The sequence below is a fragment of the Harpia harpyja genome, chromosome 1, assembly GCF_026419915.1.
Source record: "Harpia harpyja isolate bHarHar1 chromosome 1, bHarHar1 primary haplotype, whole genome shotgun sequence".
NCBI lineage: Eukaryota > Metazoa > Chordata > Aves > Accipitriformes > Accipitridae > Harpia > Harpia harpyja.
In genome coordinates this window covers 21,478,972-21,493,846 of record NC_068940.1, presented here as the reverse complement: position 1 = coordinate 21,493,846, position 14,875 = coordinate 21,478,972, and the positions used below count along the sequence as shown (strand labels likewise).

Genomic DNA, 14,875 nt, shown 5'->3' with positions numbered 1-14,875 from the left:
CCTGTTCACAAATTGGGTTAATGGGCAGTTGCACTTGCAGAACTGATGCCAATAGCCCTCTCATGGGCGCTGCTTTGAAATGAGCATCTCAAGGATGCATATTCAGAAGCAACCAGAAAAAGAGCAGCCAATGTAGTTGGTCTATCTTGCTCTAAGTGCCTTTACTGCCATATAATAACACAAAAACAACAAGGTGAACGTAGGTAGAAAGGTCTTAGTGGCATTGCTTTGTTCACAGGCAGCAAAAACCAGAGATGCCTGTGCGGGTGATGCTATATAGGTGGCAGAATTGTCTTTCATATTATACAACATCACACTTGCCACAGCTAAAAATAAATACAACCCTCAATTTAATGATCTATTAAAATATTTCTGACAGTTTTACCATTACCTTTCTTTCATCATGGTACTCAAAACACCATATTTCTTTATGCTTTTGTAGAGATTTTCAAAGGTACTCAGCACTGCTGTAAAGCTGTTGTAATGGTCCAAGCTGACTGGTTTTGAAGATCCCACTGAAGTAATGTGTCTAGTCTTTTAGTGGAAGGATAACTTTGTATTTGTTAAAATATTTTGGCTTAAAAAGCAGAGCATTTTTTTATTATTTTGATAGAAACCCAAGTAAGTTGTTGTACTCCCCTGTCGCCTTTTCCAAAGGAGTTCAGCAGTATAATTTCTCAGACTGATATCCTGTGAGCTGTATTCCAGCCTTCCCAGAATGAATCTTAACTATACAGCACATCAGGTAGTGATGCTTTAGAGAAGGACAGATGGAATTGCTACATTTTGGGAGAAGGAGCAAACACTGCTTGTCAGAATGTCCCGTGTCTGTGCTTATCTTCATGCCTTTTGTATAACACACAATCTTCCACATGAAAAAATACAGTTTGAGTCTTCTGCATTACTACATGACTGGGTTCACAGTCCTTCATACATGTCTGCATACGTCTGTGTTTTCAGTCAGGAGGGTGAAGGATTAGTGATTTTAACAGTCAGTAGCTTACCTGATCTGGAATGAGTAGCATCAGTGCAAATAAATTATACTTTGCTCCTTTGGAGAAAATAGACCATTACGCAGAATTAATTGACAGGGGAGCAGTGGCTGCAGACAGCCAGACTCTAACGATGGGTCAGAGTCAAGCGAGGGAAGCTGTTAATCTTTTCATAAGCCTTATAAATCTTACATATGAATTTTAGTAAAACACGCTAGGCAATATAGGAAATAAAATGTGCTGCAATTCAGATATCAGCCCTTCCAAACTGCCAGTTCTGCCTGTCTACAAATTCCTGTGCTTCCTCCCCCCTCTCCTTTGAAAGGTTTTGTTCATTTGGTTATCAAACCCTTCAGTCAGCTCCATTGTCTGCTCTGCATTTCTCATTACCAACTGAGTATCTTATCAAAAGCCGTTGTCATTTGGAAAATACATTGTTTTTATTCAGTTTTAACATCATTTTTCCTGCCTTATTGAGCAGGCAGAACTGCAAGACAACCAGGCAGAGGGAAAGCTTTGTCCTGTAGTTTAATTAAGTCTCAGTGGTTTGGACTGGGAGCAGCAGTAGAAGACACGTTGGACTTAACCCCCTCACTCCAGGCCTAGCCGTCAATATTGCTATGGTGGGAAAGAGGCAGAGCACTTTCTCTACCAGCACCATGAATTATAGGCCCTGAACACCATTTCACCCTGGTTTTGAAAGGTGTACACTGGCCCTCTGCACTGCTGCCCACGGTCTGTTCTTTCCACCTTCATCCTCCCCATAGCATGAAGGACACGACCCCCGCGGTCCGTGAGGGACCCAGGCACTGGAGGATGCATCTCACGTTTGCTGAAGAGGAGACCAGGGCTCCTGCTTTGCTGGTTTTAGGTGGGGAAAGGGCATGCTGGGATGGGCATCTGGATGTGTATCAGTATCCCTATCAATGGGCAGAGTGAGTAGAGAAAGAGAGGGAGCAAGTGAGTCTGAGTGGACACCCCCCACTCAACCTGTAAGAAAGCTGAGGGGGGGGGGAAAGGATGCAATGACTCCATCAGATATTCAGCTTCACTACAAGTTGAAACTTTATTTTGTACTTGGGTCCATCCAACCTAAACACCGCGGGATAAGACAGAGATGCTTCCTGGGCCTCTGTTCCCATGCCTGGCCACAAAAGCTTTGCCTTCTGATAAAGTGCTAAGGCAATAAGTAGCATAGCTGCTATAGAGGAGAGCAGGCCTAGTGGCATAAATTCAATAGGAATAATCTTTGCTTTGCTTTTCCATCATCTAAATATTAGCTCTGTTCTATATCTTTTGGATACTAAAATCTGAACAAATCTCTCATTTTTTTCCCCAGAAAAAAGCTGAAGTAAAATGCTGATGCTGAGACAATCAAAGAAAAAGCAAATAACAGCAATCTTGCTGACTCCAGAGAAAACTGCAGCACACAGTAGAGGCTTTATCGCTTGATTAGATCATCAGCTGGGACTCACTTGAATTGTCAGCTGGATCTGCAATAGGAAACACTCAGTGAAGTCGGGAATTGGAGGCTGCATTGTCCCTTTGAAGCTGGTTTTGTGAAGCGCTCATAAAGTAAGAGACACTGCAGGAGCTGCTGCATTTTCCTTTTTCGTTTCTCCTCCTCAATCCTCTGCATGTATAAAGGAACCCAGAATCTGCAGAGATCAATATAAGTATGGAGTCACCTTTTCAAAGGTTTTACGAATTTCCTGAGGGCCTTTCCCACAGGCAAAAGTTGCTGGATAAGCACCTCCTTGCTCCCCCTTGCATGCTGATGGTCTGACCTGAGCCAAGTCAGGTCCCATCATTTGCCTCTAAAATTGGTTCTTCTCTCCTCCTACCTGAGCTGGAATTTCTGCACTGTTTCCTCCAAACTATTTTCAGATCTATTGCCTAAAATAATCTGTTGTTATAAATCTGTAGACTTATTATTTACATGAATGCTGGCAGCAGTCTTTTCAATTATTTTCTTTTGTGTTTGCACGTACCTCAGCATTGTATTTAGATTATCTTGCTCCCTTTTCACATCCAGCCATCTCAGATGATCCTGTGCCATTATTTTCCATGCTCTCTGTTCCAGCTTAGAAAAGATGGAAGTCGCAGAATCACAGAAGGGTTGAGGTTGGCAGGGACCTCAGGAGGTCATCTGGTCCAACCCCTCCTGCTCAAGCAGGAACACCTAGAGCCAGTTGCCCAGGACCATGTTTAGATGTTTTTTTAATATCTCCACAGAGGGAGACTCCACCACCTCCTTGGCAAACCTGTGCCAGTGCTCGGTCACCCCCACAGCATAAAAGTGTTTCCTGACATTCAGAGGGAACCTCCTGTGGTTCAGTTTGTGCCCATTGCCTCTGGACCTGTCACTGGGCACCACGGAAAAGTGCCTGGCTCCCTCCTCTGTGCACCCTCCCTTCAGGTATTTGTATGCATTGTTAAGACCCTTTCTCTTCTCCAGGCTGAACAATCCCAGCTCTCTCAGCCTTTCCTCATAGAAGGGATACCCCAGTCCCTTCATCATCTTCATGGCCCTTTGCTGGACCCTCTCCAGTATGTCCATGTCTCTTTTGTACTGAGGAACCCAGAACTGGACACAATAAAAGTATCTGAGATCTGTCTGCATCTACAGTCAGGATGTGACTGAAACTTCCAAACACATAGATCCCCAAAAGGGTATAAATCTCAAAACCCCTGTTGTTTAAACTTCATTAACAAGCCTGAAAGCAAAAAACAATATTACCAAATGTATAAGAAACTCTATATGCAATCATTATTTAAACATAATAATAAACTTGAGCATTTTAGGACAAGAAAGTAAAGCCAATGTTTACAAGCAGACCTAAAGGAGAAATTCAGATTGAAAGGACTTGGAATCTGAGTAGGTTGCAATGATTAAAATAGTTATTCTTCTGGAAAGGGATGTAAGATCTTTAATTAAAAATGTTGGGAAACTAAATTTTATACTAGGAAGATGGTTTCAGGTTTAACTTTGTGTACCACTGTGCAGAATAACCAACTAACATGCTTCCCTGTAACACATAAGTTTTTCTTAGATGCTGACCCTTAGTAATTCTCTTAGTGTCAAGCTCTGAGAGGTTCACAGATTGAGGTGATACGGCTGCAGCCATTAAACCTCTGTTTTAATCTCACAGTTGCTTTCTGGAACGCTTAAGAAATCCATTGCTGGAGAAATTTGGAATAAGAGCCCTTGATCAAAAATCAGGAAGACTATTATTTGAGCTGAAGTAAAATTACAATGTGTGCCTCTGGGATGCGAACTGGCTTTGTAAAATCACATCACCAGGTGGTACAAGTGCTGCAAAGTAAACCAGAACTATTATGGTCATATTGTTCCTTTCCCCTCACTCTGGCTTCTTAGATATTCTCAATTAATTTAAAAGCTTTCCTTGCCAAGTTGTTCTTTTCTGCCTTGGAGCTGAATGCACACTTCTTGATTTTCAGCATCCACTTCCCTCACAAACATGTCAGTCACTGAAAGCCGTAGTCCATAAACTACTTGGATCTACTTTTAGTTCTAAACTCCTGACTGACATTTTATAGCTTAATATGATTGCATATGCCAGCTGAAGATCACTTGCTGTTTTTCACAAGCTTCAGTAAGTTGATGAATTACTGACTGTAACTAAAGGTTACTGGCCTCTCTCGGTTTTAAACTTAGTTTTCAGTTGCTTTTGACTTGCTGGACTTAGGAAATAGGATTTCATGCTGCAAGTGCTTCCAGGAGTCGATCTAGGAAAATTTATGCATGTCAAATGAATCCTAGCAATCTTTTATTTGGGAAGCTCTGACTTTCCTCTAGCACAGGCTTTCTGGCTTGTGCCAGAAAGTACTCACTTTTGTACCATGTTCCTGCCAGTTCTGCAAAAACCCACACAGATCAAAAAGTCAGTCTGCATGTGCTCCAGAATGACAAAGAAGGGTTTTTCAGCTCAAGTGCCTGGCTGTTTCCAGTGAACATGCTGCAGCATCACAGAGCGCTAATGAGTGACAGTACATTTACCTTCCCCACCAAAGAATGGTGTGTGATCCTTTCAGTCTTAAGTCTATAGATTTAAGATTAAGTTTAAAACAAATCTGCACTTTTTTTGTAGCGGCTACTTGTAGTAGCTCCAAGCTGATCACTGGAACCAAGGGACCACAGTCCTTGAATGAATACAACTGAGTCACTTGCCAACAGAGCTGTGGTAACTGTCTGCTTGTGCACACCTAACCCATTGCAAATGTGAAATAAAACATATTAATTTACTATGAAGCGGATTATCATAATAATTTACTATACACATCTTGCTTCACAGTAAAGGTAAAGCAGAGATACAGTCAGTGTCTGTGCTGAAGAGCAGGAATTCATTAAGCTGCAAGAAAACAGTTCCTTTTGAAAGACAATTTGTACATAGAACAGGCAGATTTTTCTGCCTTGTGTTTGAAGAAAAGTCACCTTTCTGTTCAGTCCCTTAAAAGCACCCAGTTGCTGAGGAGCAAGCCAGCTCATTCAAACCTAGAGAATGGCAGATGGAGTGGAGGATGTGATTGCCTGAGGTCATGAAGACAAAGTCTAGGAGGCAGAGAAGAAAACAGAGGAAGAGTCAGAAAGTCAGGGTGAAACAGCAGGAGGAAGTAGCAGTTTGTTGTCCTATATAATTTCCAGCATTGCTGGAAGGTAGGTAGACAGGGATGTTGTTGTGTATCTGGTAGCTGAGTGCTCACTGAGCCAAATGAGACTGGAAATTAGGGAGGCAAGTGTGGAAAGAGCAGATGTGTCAGCCAAATGTACCCCTTGGGATTCAGAAACTGGAAACCCAGTTTCTATAGTTCCAGAAAGAAGATCAAAGTAACTGGAACAAAGAGAAAAAATACATCAAGCCACTGAGATCAAAAAAGACGTCTGTCATCATCAGAAGAAAGGAAGGCAGTAGCGCAGGGCACCAATGAAGGTAATGGGATGTAGTTCAGAAGGACAAAAGCAGAAACTAGCTGTGGGAGAAAGAAAGATGGACTGTGAAATAGGAGACTGGTATTAGACTGCCAGAGCACAGGAGATATAAGAAAACAGTGGGCTAGTAGAAGGACAGAAGAATATAGCAAGGGATCTGCAGCAGAAACTGAGAGGTACTGGTGCAGGGGTTTGAATTGGTTAGCCCGGATAAATTAGAACCTGGAACAGAGGTCTTAAAAGTGGTTGAGGAGACTAGGACTTCAGGAAAAGGCAAGGGATGGAGTAGAGCTAAAATTGCAACAGAAACAGAGAGGAGGTAACAGAGCAAGAAGTGTGCAAAACTCACTACAGCAGCTAAAAAGGAACCAAAATTCCGGAGTCCCACCATCTTCTATCTGTGCAAAACCAACTGGTAAAGCATCTCGTTCCCCTCCAGCATGATACCATACACAGAAAAATAGCTATCACTTAATCTGTTATTAAATGAAGAGGCTTGAGATGCTGGAACTAGATGTCCCAGTCTTTCTATCTATGTATGTAACTATAAGATACATTTTGATGTCACAGGATGGGACTTTTCTTTTTTGAGGAAAAAGCAAATTCAAAAAGTGTATGCACAAAAAAAGTCAGAAGAATTATGGGATTGGAAGGTCAAGCACTTTCCTGTTACATATGTCACTTCAATACATCTTGTTTGTGCCTGCACATTAAGGTAAAGTGTTTAAGAATTCAGGAAGAAACCTACTATTTGTAGGTTTTCTTGACCTTTACATAACGAAGTATTGCACTGGGAAAACAGAACATATCCATAAAAGTTTCTGGACCACTGTGAACTGGTTCAGAAAATAAATAAGGCTTTTCCTTTGGAGGCACATGCAGGGAATACAGTCCTGTCCCCAAGATACTGAGGGCAGGATTGACCTGTGACTAGTACACATGACTTTTTTCTTTCTTTAATATCATGGTTTCATGACTCTGGACTTGGACAGGAAAATGCACAGTCCCCACGGCTTTCCTGCTTTGAGTGGTTCTCGCGGTTCATAAGGCAAAACTCCTGAGTCAAGCAGAGAAGATCTGAAGGGCAGTGTTCTGGCACGGAATATGAAACTCATTGTAATTGGAGTCATATCTGGGATTCACATCAGGGACAATAATCCTTTCATGCTTTATGCCAGAAGATCAACTCCAAGGAAATCTGAAAACTTCAAAGGTGTCAGTGCCAAGCTGTTGAACTTCACAGACACTGTTAGATAAAGCTCACTATTCTAGAAAGTACTGCAGATAATTCAGTCTTGCCATCCATTTGCACTTTCTTGTTATTTAGACAGCTCTATCTATAACATTCATGCTGTATGGACACACATAAACATGATTTTTAGGAAGTCCTAAAATTCCTTATACGAGAAGTACAAGGATCTTTACTAAAACATTTGCATATTTACCAATTACATACATTGTAATACACTGCAACACAGGTGCTTTTTTTTTTCTCCCAGACAGCTTGTAACCGTTATAAACTGGAGGAGTCTGAGAAGAACATGAGATCATTGTTCTTTTCAGAAGTGCTTTGGGATTTTTAATGGCTACAAAGTACATAGGACTTCATCTTAACATTTATGCTGAGCATTTCTTGCAGCACTATGGATAAAATGGGAATAGACAAAATAGCTCTCCTGAGACACATAAACTCCAGATTTAACACAGTTTGAAAATTAGGTGCACTAGGGTAATGTTCCAAAAGAGCTTCAAAGCCAGTCACCCTTGCAGGAGTTGAATACCTGCGGCCCCTTTTCTCCTTGTGCTTAATTTCCTGTTTCTTACTGAGTGTGCGCTCTGTGCCCTTTCATTTCAACATCTCTAACAAATATCATCCCACAAAACAAACATTTTAAAATTCCCGACTTGTCCAAAAACTTGATTCCAGTAACAGGACAAAAGAGAAAAATAATATAAACCTCACCATTTTCAATGGCTTCCAGCAAAATATTTTTCTTTTTCTAACAGCTGAATCCAGTCTTCATTCTTACCTGTTATCTACCCCTTCCTGATGTGTCTAGCATAACAGAGCTAAAGTTTTTGTGTGATAACATGGATTTAGTCGCTGTGACTAGCGCTGCTTCCTTTCATGTGAGCTGTTCTAGCCTGCTTTGTTCTCCAGAGTTTTGCCTTCTGTTGCGTACTGTGCAGACTGGTCTTTTATCACAGTCTCTATTGTTTGGCAGATTGTTGATTTTATTGTTGTCCTAATGGACATCTTAATGGCTAAACTGCTCTAGGAAAACATTTCAGAGAAAATGAATGATTTTGTAGAGAAACTGTGCCACCCAGCAAATTGTATGGGCTGTTGCCTCAAAGAACATTACTTGCTTTTCCATGTTTGTTTAGAGGGCATATTTACTCAGAAGATGGTCGGACTCCTTCTTTAAAATGTGATGAAATTGATGGAGCCATTCTTTACATCTATGAGACAATCTACATTTTACACAGCTGAAAGAGCATAACTGGTTAGGATACATTAAGAAGTTGTAATCACATGCAACTCTTTCAAACTAATTTATGCTTTTCTAACTTCTGGTCATGTACTTTTTTTCAGTTAGAGGATATAAAACTTAAGGAATATTGAACACTAATACGTCAGTAACTAACAATTGCATATAATTTCTTTTTCTGCTTGGACTAGTCAGCAGCGTTTGGATACAGGTAGGTTCTTCCAGAACATAAGAGCATCGTCAGATCTCTGATAAATTAGTAACAATCTTATCATTAAAGTAAAAGAGCTGGAGATCAAGCTGAATACAGAGAATCAGATACATCCTCAGGTAAACGAGAGCCAAGGAAGAGATTTCAGGACTGAAATATGGAAATTGAGAGAAATAAGTGATCTTACAAAGCCACAAGAGAGCTGCATGGAAGGTTCCCAGCTTAATCTTCTCAGCACGTCAACTGGCGTAGTGGAACACATCCCTCTCCTTAAAGCAAAGTATCTCCCTCCAAAGTCCACCAAATTCATTGTGTCGTTTACTTCTGGGTAGGAACGGGTCCCTCTGAGAAATTGGTAACATTGGGACATAGTTTGTGGTTTTCCATGGGCATGCACCAGCTGAACCGGTTCATAAGAAGTGACCCTGGGAGCACTTCCATAGTTTACCAGTGTAAGGGGTCAGCAAGTAGAGCAGTGAGACTAAAATGTAAGGGTATTTTATAATATTCCTGATCTTTTAACTGTAGATGGGCATTTGGACGCCCAAGTAATGATTTCAGAGTTAAAAAAGGCAGACAAGGACACTTTGAAGCAGCTTAGGATTCAGTATTACAGTGAGCACAGTGTATGGAGAAACCATCGTGAGATGATGAGTTTTCTTGAGCAGTTGCAAATGGAGGATCAGTAACTAAAGCACTTGAGTCTCCTAGGAGGGTTTGTGAAATAAAAAACTCTCACTGAGGAGTGGTTATACATTCAAATGATTCTGCTGTCATATGAAAAACTGCTCAACAATATGATTAAAGGCTTGTTAGCTGGTTGCAAGAGTATAATTTTCAACAGAATATTGACTTCAGTGGGGCTATTTTCATAGGCTACCACCAGGGAAAAAGGTTCCCACTTCAGTCTTTGTTAGGGAAGGTTTTGATCCTTTGTCAGGGAAAGAACATGTCACAAATTCATTAACAAATACATTTCTGTATTAGAAAGGAATGAAAAATGTATTTTTTTTAAAAATAGTAGTGCAACAAACATTAGTAATAGTTTTAAGCAATAATTAACAGTGAATTGACAAAGCGGGAGCTAAACAGTCACTGTTACTTGTTAAATATTTGCATATGATTACAACGTATCATCTAGCATGTTTATTGTACATTTTGAGAATATAAGTACTGAGTCAAAATATACATAGTTAATAAACATGGGTTAAAAGGTCCAAATTAAATTTGTAGAAAAAGATATATGAATGTGTATGCACTTGGTAGACACTAGTGGCATTTTCCTATTTCGTCATAGTCCCATTTGATAAACATTAATATTTACAGATTGATGACTTCCATTATGTCTGCAATATTTCTCATAAATGTCTGGGAGTAAAAATATTTCCTGAAGTCAGGTAGGTCCAGCATGAATTGGTACTAGAAGTATGCGTAATGACTGCCTACATCTTAGACCGTGTCTGCACAGAGGCTTCCTTATTGGTACCTGAGTCTGGTTCACTTTGTAGTTTCTAATGTGGCTGGAAATATATCAGCAAAATCAATATATTACATTTGTTTAACAGCTCCCCTCTCCCTTTTATTACAGGAAAATAAGCTATACCAGTAAATGAGAGGTTTTGCTGGCAGGGCTTTACTTGCGCTGAAGTCTGCTGAACACAGCCATGTTGGTCAGCAATCCCGTCCCCACAGCCTTAGCCAAGGCAGACGTATCAATTATTTATCAAAGCATTTGTTCTTTGCCAGATGTGGAGAGGAAGTGGTTCTTGCTGAAAGGGGCAGTGCTCACTGTATAACACAGGAGTAACACAGATGTAACGTGTACAACCTCCTTTTTCACTACTGTACTTCAGAGCCGCTTTTGCGGAAGCCCCACACACCAGGCAAAACAATGTTTTTACTTTCTTAGTCTGAGCACACCATCTCTGAAGTCATGTCAGTGCATGGTAACTTATATGACCTGTATGAGAAGCAGCTGTCAGCACTTAATGTATTTTTCCAGATAACCCACCCAAACTAGCATGTCTTTTCAATATTTTTCAGAGCATCAGTTATCTGTTACGGTGACAGAGTTGGAACATTTTATATCTTCTTACTAAGCTCTTCGGCACCGAGTCTCACCGTCGGCAGCACTTTGGGCTGTCTGAGAGTTACTGAAGGAGGAAAAGCTTTCTTACCTAACTGAGCTGCTGCCGGCATCGAGGTCTTGTGCTGTCACCGCACCTATAATGGTCCCCACAGGCGTATCCTCATAAACCTCCATGGTGTACACAGGCTTGCTGAAAACTGGAGGTTCGTCCATGTCCAACACATTTATCTTCACAGTGGCAGTATCTTTGAATGGACCCACCGAGTGAAATCGATGGTCAAGATGGAGATTGGAGGCCTCGACTTTAAAGGTGTATGCCTTTTTTGTTTCAAAGTCTAATGGCTGTAGAAAGAACAAAAGCAGAACATCAGATTTGACTAAAAATTAAACATTGCAAAATCACTTTGGTAGCATTAATCTGATGTAACTTAAGATACCTTCAGTGTAAACTTCAGCTCCTGAGCTAATATCTAAACTTGTTTTGCAGTTGATCTCATGCTAAGGTGGTTTCTGAAATAGGCCAGATGAATCATACCCAGGAAATGACTGTTTCTCCACATCAAAAAAATCTGGATGACTGGCATGGATGTAAACAGTTACACTGTAGATGTCTGAAGTTAAATGAGTGAGATTCATCTCTTGCAAATGAGCTGTGTGCAGGTTAGCCAGAGATTTGCATTCACAATCCCCACGCACAAGCAATCAGCTGTCTCCGGCTGATCTGGCTCCTTAAATAGAAGATTTACATTTCTTTTAGCAGGGAAAGCTTTCAGAAGGCCATGACAAGGATGGAGATGAGCCCAGATGAAAACTCTGATATATACCAATGGGTCAAACTAAACTTCAGATATGGCTTGGAATATGAATTCAAACTTGATTTGAACAAAGTTTTTCCTGTAAAATGTCTATCTTAGCAGTGAACTGCTATTCACAGCGTATATTTGAGCTGCATGTACTTTGAAAAATGTAGACTTTGACTCTGCCTTATGATCCTAGGTGTAATCCACAAGGCCTTGAAGGCAGCATAGCAGTTTTTGTGTCCCTATCTGGGGTTTTGATGGAAATGCATCCTGCAATCAGATTGTTTTGGTGTGGGTTTCTGGCAATGTGCAACAATTTAGTGCCTCTCAAAAACCTTAATGCAGTCTTATTTAGTTGAAAAGACATAGAACCTTTCTTTTCAGTTAAAGAGTTGGCTTTCATGTTGTTTTTAACGTTACTGACAGTCTTTTCCTGATGTCTGGGTAACACTGGCACCTAGTGGTTTCTGCCTGTAATTGTCAAGTTGGACATTTTCTAAGGGGAAAGGATGTGCTATCTGGAAAAGACAGCAGGATCACAAGTGTATGAGCAAGAATATTTCAATGTCTGTCTTTTTTTTTTCTCCAGCCATCATTACCACAGCCTTTCCAGTCATTTGTCACAGCCAGGATAGATTGAAATTCTGCCATTTTCTGTCCTTATCACAACAGGACATAATTGGCCAAATGACTGGCTGGTGTAAATTGAAGTAGCTCCATTAAAATCAATCGAGTTACCTTGACTTACATTAGGTGAACAGCTAGCATAATGATTTTAAATCCTTATGAAAGACTTTATGATTTTAACAGACTAGATGGTCAGTCTTTTCTGAGCTGGGAATTTAAAATTAACCATCCAAGTCTATATGCTATAGAAATAATCAGGCTTGAAAGCCAAGTACTACTAACCAATCCACTGCCACATGCAATCATCTTCCTACAGACAAAATTACCAGTTACAGCCAGTATGAGTTGCAGCTTCATGACTGGACTCACAGAAAGAAGAAGAAATTAAGGCTAAGAAGAAACAAACAAAATTAAGTGTGGAAGATCTTGTGACCCAGTGGTGAAACCCTAAGCTGTTGCCTTCACTACAAACGGACATGCTGCTTCATTATCCAAATTGTTGTCACACTGTCTTTTCAGTTTCTATACTATTCATGTCCACTGTTATGCATGACCAAAAAAATCCGCCCGCCCCCCCCCCCAAACCACCCCACAAACTCGTCTCCAGCTAATTGTATAAATTGTTAACATATTTTCAAAAAATATGTTAAGGGGAGAAAAGCTGGAGTTTAAAGAACCAGTTTGGAGTGGAAAAAGTTTAAGTATGAGGGTTTAAGGTAGAGATAAACAATTAAGACAGAGAAAGCAAGAAATCTAAGCTCTCATTTAAGTAGTAATTCTAACTGACACCTTGTGTGTATCTTTCATACCCCCAAAATTTCATTAAAACTCTTCAGATTGGCTCCTGTGATGCATGAGCATATTTGCAGTTTGATGTACTGATGGCAAGAGGCATAATTCGTGCAGTCCTTGCAGGCTGTCATTAACCGAGTTACTCTTCAAGACAGGAGTACCAGATCACGGTCCTTGGCCAGTGCCCAGTCACACCTTTCACGATGCAAGGGGAAGAGAGTGCTTGTTTGGGGATGGACAGAGAGGAATAAGATTTGAAGCAATTCTGCATATCGGTGTGCTCAGGCTGGCATATTTAACTGCACAGCTACCCAGAAGGTGGATAAAGTGGTTGCATCATTACTTCTCTCCCCCCAGCACTATGGGGCAACGCTGTAGTATATTTTTGAAAAGACAGTTTGACCCCAAGAAAAGAAAATGTTTTCCCACTGTACCCACAGAGCAACCCATTCTCTCTTTCTGTCCTTCTATGGGTCTGATCATAAATATAGTTAAATAATATGCGGCCAATGCAAAGCACAGATGGCACCCAAAATAAGAAGAGACAGGCTGAAAGTGCTGAGCCATCATCAGAGAAAGAAATCAGTGACAGATTCCCACAAAATAGCAGAATTAATAAGTGAGGCTAAACTGCAACTGAAACGTCTGTGGAAAGATGGGAAATGTTGCAAATGGTAAACCTAGGATTTAATTTCAAAAAGAAAAGATTTTGTACAACATGTATCATGCAGCAAAAGAGTATGGTTTTAATGTATTGTGTTTATGGGGAGTCCATGCTACAATCTCCTGATCAGTTCTGGTCTTCCCCGTGTTGAACAGTTGAGCCATATAGATAGGTAGTGACAGTCTCAAGCTTTGGCATTTGTCTGATATGCCAGGAATCTGCCTGAAAACAGAAGAACTAAATGTCTGCCTAGCTCTCAGGCAAAATCTTTTGGATTTTTAGTTTTAAAGATGTTAAAATAGCATTTCTTTGTACTTCTGTTTTTAGTAGGTACCACTAAAATCTCTGAAGGAAATGAGTGGTCCACATGATATTTTAGTTGCCTTTTTTTTTTCTTTAAACATATTTCACTGTTACATAATAAATGTCTGACAGTGCTCAGTCCTATTTTCATTTAAAATCTGGAATGCTAGTAAGGGTACAAACATAGCAGAATGTTTGAATCTTACAGAAAAAAACCTGTAAGATTATTGAAACATCTTTCAATTAGATTTTAATGAAATGATTTCATAGAGGTGTTTTTTTTATAAATAAACAATAGAAATATTTATTCCTTCTATAAAAATAATTATATTCAGAAAGCTAAGTTTGAATAAGGCTTTTATTTTACAAAAGTTACGAGTTTTTCCACAGTAAATAGCATTTTTGCTAATATTAAGGCAATGTCTTATTAACTGTGAACTATTCAACAATTAAAGGAGTATTTCTAATTGATATTCTAAGTACCAGTGACGGAATACATGTATTTGGCCCCCCTACTGGTTCTTATCTGCCTTTTCCTATTTTGCAGTTACAAGCTGCTCTATACAGTTGCATAGTAAAGCACTATCAACATATACACAGCTGTGTGCAGCAAAGGCATTCTACAAATCCCCAAATCAAATAACACATACTGACAAATCACTTTATCTTGCAACTCTGGAATTACCGTGAACAGACCTATTTAGTAAGACTAGGAAAGCACATAAACAGCTCTGTGTTAGAAATAAATATATTTTGAATTATTAGTGTTTCCCATATTCAAGGTAGAAGTTAAGAAATGCTACTATATGATGTATCTGTATCTAAACTTATGTATTAGATGGATAGATGGATAGATGGAGAGAGAGAGAGAATTAAAGAACTGAAAGAAAAAAAAAGGGGGCTGAAAGATATAATGAATTCTGATGAGAAGCACGGCAAGGGTGGGAAAAGGAC

At 39.9% G+C, this 14,875-nt stretch overlaps 1 protein-coding gene across 5 annotated transcripts in view; it reads right to left on the bottom strand.

Annotated features, from left to right (window-relative positions):
• Window positions 1–14,875, bottom strand: part of CDH12 (cadherin 12) — a 394,341-nt gene that overhangs the window by 30,808 nt on the left and 348,658 nt on the right. For all 5 annotated transcript variants that reach the window (XR_008234241.1, XM_052781074.1, XM_052781082.1 and 2 more), the window contains one exon: window positions 10,824–11,077. Coding sequence is in view for 4 of the 5 variants with exons in the window: in XM_052781074.1 (XP_052637034.1) it covers window positions 10,824–11,077 (254 nt within the window). In the remaining variant the exon portion in view is untranslated. The remainder of the gene's footprint in view (window positions 1–10,823; window positions 11,078–14,875) is intronic.